Below are 6,000 nucleotides of genomic sequence, written 5' to 3' on the forward strand. Positions count from 1 at the left end.
TACATCTCACATCTAAAAAAAATATGTATGTATGTATTTAGTCAGGTCTTAGTTGTAGCATGGGATCTTTCAGTTGTGGCGTGAGGGACCTAGTTTCTCCACCATGGATTGAACCCAGGCCCCCTGCATTGGAAGCCCAGTCTTGGCCTCTGGACCATGAGGGAAGTCCCTTACATTTATTTTTTTTTTCCTTACATTTATTTTTAAGGGCAATAGGGTAGTCATTCCCTTTATAGCTTTTGTTTTACAAAATATTGTTTAAAAATTGAATTTTAAAATCCTGAAGTTAAAAAAAATTACTTTCTCCCTTACTTGCCCCCAGAGATTACACAAGGCAACATTTCCCAACAGTTTTTTCAGAGGAAGTACTGCAGCCAAAGGTGAGGAAAGGCTCAGCCCTGCTAACACCTGCCAGGTCTGGCCAGGATGCCTCTCCACCACAGAGCAGGTCAGTGAGGCAGACCTCCGTCTCCACACCCGCCCCCCCCACCCCCCACCCCACCCCCCCGCTTTTTGGTACTGATCTATATGGATCACGGTTGGAACAACGAGCAGCGTGGACTAACTTCTTAGTCATTGTTGTGGTTTCTATACTGAACTACACCAAGAGGGAAAGTTCTCAACCAGCTTCAGTCTCGGGTTGGAAAGGACCATTTACAAAATATAAAGGTGCTTTACAGGTAGTAAGACCTGGCCTAAGGTTCTGTGGTTTCTAAGACCTCCAGTTTTAATAGTTGCTCCTGCTGTAGTGTAATGGCACATATGTTAAGTAGGAATCCCCTGTATAGTTCCTAAATCAAGTCCCGGTCGTCACTGCTGATCAGGGAAAGGGGCGACTCACTTAATAGATGGTCGGGGTTTTTTTCTTTTTGGCCTGCACCACATGATTTGCAGGGTCTTCCCCCTATCAGGGATCATCAAACCCAGGCTCCCTGCAGTGGAAGCATGGAGTCTTAACCACTGGACTGCCAGGGGATTCCCTAGAGATTATCTCTTGATGTCTCATTATTTATGAAACCCCACACGGAAAAAGGCAAAGTATCTGGAGGCTGGGTTCAATTACACAGTGTTTTTATTTTTATTCAAATATAAGCAAACAGCAAAATTAACACAACATTCAACTCCAGACTGGCTTTCTTTTTTAAACCAAAGAGTGATCAATTTAACAAGCACAGACTTTAGGATTTCTGATAACCTCTTACCCAGCCCTGCTGCTCATCTAGATGGCCAGGCTTTAACAGCAAAGCAACTTCTGTGGAGTTTTTTTCAGTACTGCTCTTTAAAGGAGCCACAGCGGGACAGACACACAGTAACCAGTCTGAGACATTGGGGGTTAGTGGACATGCCGGCCCCTGGTTGTTTTGGTGAGACAGAGCTGTGAAAACACATGCCAGTAGGTGCCTTCACACACAATTCTGTGCTCAGGCTCACAAAGGGGGAGGCAATCAATCTCTCTTTTGTTTTCAACCTCCCTTAAAGATTCTTTGAAACTCTGTTCTAATACTGCAGACCTGGTCTTTTTACCAGAATTTGTTTTCTTCTTTAAAGTCTGGGTTGTTGTTCTTGTATTAACATTTTGATAAACCTCATCACAGTACCAAAGAATCCCCCACCAAAACGGAGTTCAAATTTGATCAAAACATAAACCCCCTAACATTATGCAATACAGGCAGAAGGAAAGAAAAGTCACCCTAAATCTAAATCTGACCGCTCAGGGCTTAGGCAGAGAGATGAGGGGAAATCTACATGCATCAATAAACTGAAACACTGTTTGGGAACTCTGGGATGGTGCCCATCTCCTCTACTTCCCAGACAGCTGCTCATAGAGCTTGGGCACATAGTCATCCCATTCAGCCTGGTAACATGTGCCAGCCACTGGGGTCCCAAGCTCATACTTTTTGCGGAAAGAGGCCACCTTGAATTTGCCACGGTGGTCTCCAGATCGGTTGCTGAGAATGGGCTCGTCACACTTCAGTGGTCCTTTCTGCTCGTAAACCAGCCAGACGTAGCGGTGCAGGCCTGGAGGGAAAGGCGGAAGGGAAGACATACATACAGCTAAGCGTCTGAGAGGGAGATGTCACCCACTTTCTGAGAATGCACCAACTTGGAGGGACCCAGACCACCCCATTTATGAGAGGGGGCTAAGTTCACTGTAACTTTATTCACAACAGCCTGGAGGTGAAAGCACTCCAAATGTCCACTGACAAATGAAAAGATAAACAAAGTATAGTATATATATATACAGTGGAATATTATTCAGCCTTAAAAAAAAAAAGGCAGGAAATCCTGTCCCATGCTACCACATGGATGAATCTTGGAATGGGTTCTATCAATACATATGGCATGGATCTTATATGGAGCTACTGAAACTTTCCTTCAGTATACTGCTGAAATACTGCTGATTAGAGTATAGGAGTTTTCAACCATTTTGGATTCTATGACTCAACAATTCTACTCCTAAGTATTTACCCAAGGAAAATGGAAACATGCCCATAAAAGGATAAGAATGGAAACAGCACATTTATTCATAATATCCAAACACTAGAAATACAAGCCAAATGTCCAGGGAATGGCTATACAAACTGTGGTATATTTGCACAAGGGAATACTACTTGGCAATGAAAAGGAAGGAGCTACCGATCTCACAATAACATGGATGAGTCTCACAGACACCACCTTAAGTCCAGAAAACCAGTCACAAATGCATACTGCACGACACCACTTATAAGAATACAAGAACAGCAAGAGTAATCCATAGAGAGAAGAGCCAGAAAATGATTAGCTCTGGGGAAATTTAACTTAAAAGGTCCCTTAAGAACCTGGGGGTGACAGAAGCATCCTACATCTTATTTCCCATGGTGCTAACATGGATGTATACACTGGTCAATATTCATTGATTAAACCCTTCCGACCTGTGTGTTTTATTATATGTAAATTATACCTTACTAAACAAATGTGAAAAGGAAAAAGAAGTGAGTCACTGAAGCTCTTTTTGTTAATGAGAACACAGCTGCTACTTGAGAGAACTGCTTTATTCTCATAGGTATACTTTCCATAATTAAACTGCCTGATTTTATAACTGGCTCTAGAGAACTTCAAGAGATGCTTGGGAGAAAGGTCCCTCTCATGAATGCATGAGAGGGCTCTGAGCTTCTGGGCCTACAGATAAAACAGCAGGTCCCTTGTCAGGGACCTTCTTGTACCTCTTCAGAGTAACTTACGGCTGAACAGTGTGTACAAGATCAAGTGTTCTGCCCCACTCCAGTTCCTTGTTCCAGGAAATGGAAACGCCTGTCAAGCACGACATGGTAACAGCGCATCTCCCACCATTAGCCTAGGTAGCACTGGTCCAACTCGGCAAGGTCCAATACACGATTCTCTAAACGAACGTCCATCTAACCAGTACCCATGGTTCTGGCCACCTGACACTACAATGGGTCTGAGTGTCCCTGACAGACAGCTGCTTCAGAGGGGAACTGAGTTGCCTAAAATCTTCACAAGGGTAAGGGCTCTCATAAATATAAGACTCTAAAAAATAGACTAAGATTTTGTAGCACTTTATATCAATCCTAATATGCACCCAGGCTCCCCTCCCATATCTCCTTCCAAATGCAACCTTTACTGACCTGTGCCCTTGGGAGGCCCAGAGCCCACATAATCAGAGAGAACTGTGCCACTGCCAATGTCGTTGCCCTTCATGTTGACCACCAGGAAATGGTGCCATTCCCTACATGGAGGAAGAGAGGACCATCAGCATCACAGGAAGTCAGTACACACTCACAGGCAAAGTCAGCCAACAGAACTTTAATTAGGGACACCAAAGTCTGAATTTCATGTAATGTCCACATGTCACAAAGTATTATTGCTCTTTTAAAAATGTTAAAGTCATTCTCAGCTCATGGGGCTGTACAAAAATAGGCCTGGGCAGATCCAGCTCTCGGCTATAGAATCTTGCTCTAGGGAGCAAAAAGCATGCTCAGGTTTAAGCATGGAAGTGAACACCCCAAATGAAGTCTACTTCTTCCCACACAGCATGTCCAGCAAGGGACTTACACAATACAAGAAGCACTAGGTCACAATGGATGACCCGCTACTCCCCATCTTTCTCTAACTTGCCTGTATTTGGGGTCCTTCCTGCTGGGAGCATCTGGATCTGTCAAGACCAAGGTGTACAATTTACCTGGATCAAGGCCATCCCATGTAACGCTGGTGGGCCGGTTCTTAACCTGTAGGAACGAACAGATTTGGAGCTTAAAAGTCAAAAATGCTGAAGAAACCAGCACTCTTTCTTTGACCTTGGATTCCTCAAAGGTCAAGCACAGAAATTATTAATAAAAGCTCAACTGTACTGACTCTACTAAGAACCCGGAACTGATGGTTAATCAGTTATTTATTTTAGTCCCAACAACACTATGGGGCTAGTATCCTAGCATGTTATTAACAGAAAGAGGTGGGTCAGGATTTCAACGGTTGCTGACTACAACCTTACATTATTTGGAATAACACAATCTCTAGACTGGAGACCACATTATCTGAGGCCTGCTAAAGTGAAATCTGAATTAAGTGGATATTTAAAAGGGCAGAGGAAACCAAGATGGACAGACGTGGACAGTGAGTTTGGCAAAGAGAGGCTGCCAGACGGGCACTTAACACACCCAAAACAATAAACTCTGTAAACATCTAAATTAATAAACCATCTGAGCACTGTTTATTCGCACTGCTGCCCCGAAGCGTCAGGACCAACTACTGGCCACGGTGTCCAGGCACCTAGTTCCCCACTTGCAGCAGCCAGAACCTGGTTAGCCCTTAGCCAAGTCAGGCGGGGGTCAAAGGCCAAACGGTAAAACAAGGCCGTTACCCTCGAGCCTTCCAGCTGCAGAACGCACCTACTTTTGGGTAGGAGCTTCCAGCTCCAGACCTTTAAAAACAAAGGAGGAATCACAGGGCTCACTGGTTACATAATGCGTCATATGCCCTCGGGTGGAGTTTCACTCCCCATACTGAGGCCTAAAATTCCGGGCCGAGAGCAGACGCTCTGGGGGCGTGAGGGGCCACTGCCCACTACCTCCGGGGAAAGGCCTCCTCCCCGCCCCTGTCCAGCGATCTGGGCCATTTCGAGGCCTCCTCCCCTGCCTGCTCCTCGAAATCCCAAGAGAATGTATCAATTTCTTCCGCAGGGCGAGCCCCGCCCGCCACGTGCCAGGTTCCTGGCGCTGGTTAGGGGGAGGGAGCGGTCGGCAGGCCTGCGGCTTGGGCACCGCGACTCCCTTCCCTTGGTGGATCCGGCGCACTAGAGGCTGGAACGTCCTCCCCACTTCCACTGGGCCGCCGACCCGCCGACCTGACAGCCTCCCAGCCTCCAGCAGCTGCACCCCTTCCGCCCTCGGTACCTGAGTGGGTGTCAGCACTTTGCCCAGTTCGTCGACCTCCGCCCCGCCGTATTTGACCTGCAGCGGGTGCTGCGGCCGCTCATCCACTTCCTGCAGGCTCAAAGGCCCGGACCACTTGCCGAGGTCCACCGGCATCGTGGAGCCGAGCGGGTCAGACAGCAGAGAAAGCGGCTTGTGTACTAGCGCAGGGTCGGAGCACTGACTCACAGCAGTCTGCACACTGTACGGGAGTAGTTCCAGCCGCACTGCCGAGGAATACATGCGCCAGAGCCACCGCCCCGCCCCATCCCGCTCCGCCAGTCACCGGCGGGGAGGGGCCCCACTCTTCTCTCTGATTGGCCGAGCCCGGTAGCGCGGGTCGTCGGGCGCTCCCGGGTCAAAGCACCAGGCTTGGCCTTTCTTTTTGCAGAGGGAGCTCTTGCTACTCGTTGCTGGAGGAGTTCCCAAGAGTTATGACTGAGCTTGCAAGACTGTTGTTTCAAGAATTGCAACTGAGCTACTTTCGATTTTTTTTTTAAAGCTTTTTACCTTTTTCTTTGTTCAACCTTAAAATTGCAGAAATGGTAAGGCCTTGCTTTTCTGTCGCACTTCTTAAAGCAACCCACATTGC

General features: G+C 47.1%; 1 protein-coding gene across 1 annotated transcript; it reads right to left on the reverse strand.

Moving 5' to 3' along the window:
* Positions 1–1,043: 1,043 nt before the first annotated feature.
* On the reverse strand, positions 1,044–5,683 carry PEBP1 (phosphatidylethanolamine binding protein 1). The gene is made up of 4 exons (XM_070475291.1): positions 5,391–5,683; positions 4,117–4,226; positions 3,627–3,727; positions 1,044–2,019 (listed from the first exon to the last, which is right to left on the reverse strand). The coding sequence occupies exons 1-4, from the start codon at positions 5,649–5,651 to the stop codon at positions 1,802–1,804; spliced, it is 690 nt and encodes a 229-aa protein (XP_070331392.1). The 5' UTR covers positions 5,652–5,683; the 3' UTR covers positions 1,044–1,801.
* Positions 5,684–6,000: the final 317 nt, after the last annotated feature.

The sequence above is a fragment of the Odocoileus virginianus genome, chromosome 12 (assembly GCF_023699985.2).
Source record: "Odocoileus virginianus isolate 20LAN1187 ecotype Illinois chromosome 12, Ovbor_1.2, whole genome shotgun sequence".
NCBI lineage: Eukaryota > Metazoa > Chordata > Mammalia > Artiodactyla > Cervidae > Odocoileus > Odocoileus virginianus.

What these genes read in the sequence shown, in the direction of transcription:
- PEBP1 (XM_070475291.1), bottom strand. Translation starts at nt 5,651, where the DNA reads ATGTATTCCTCGGCAGTGCGGCTGGAACTACTCCCGTACAGTGTGCAG. An exon ending in AAGTGCTGACACCCACTCAG is followed by an intron (nt 4,227 to 5,390) that starts GTACCGAGGGCG and finishes TCGTTCCTACAG; the next exon opens with GTTAAGAACCGGCCCACCAG. An exon ending in TGGGCCTCCCAAGGGCACAG is followed by an intron (nt 2,020 to 3,626) that starts GTCAGTAAAGGT and finishes CTTTCCCTCCAG; the next exon opens with GCCTGCACCGCTACGTCTGG.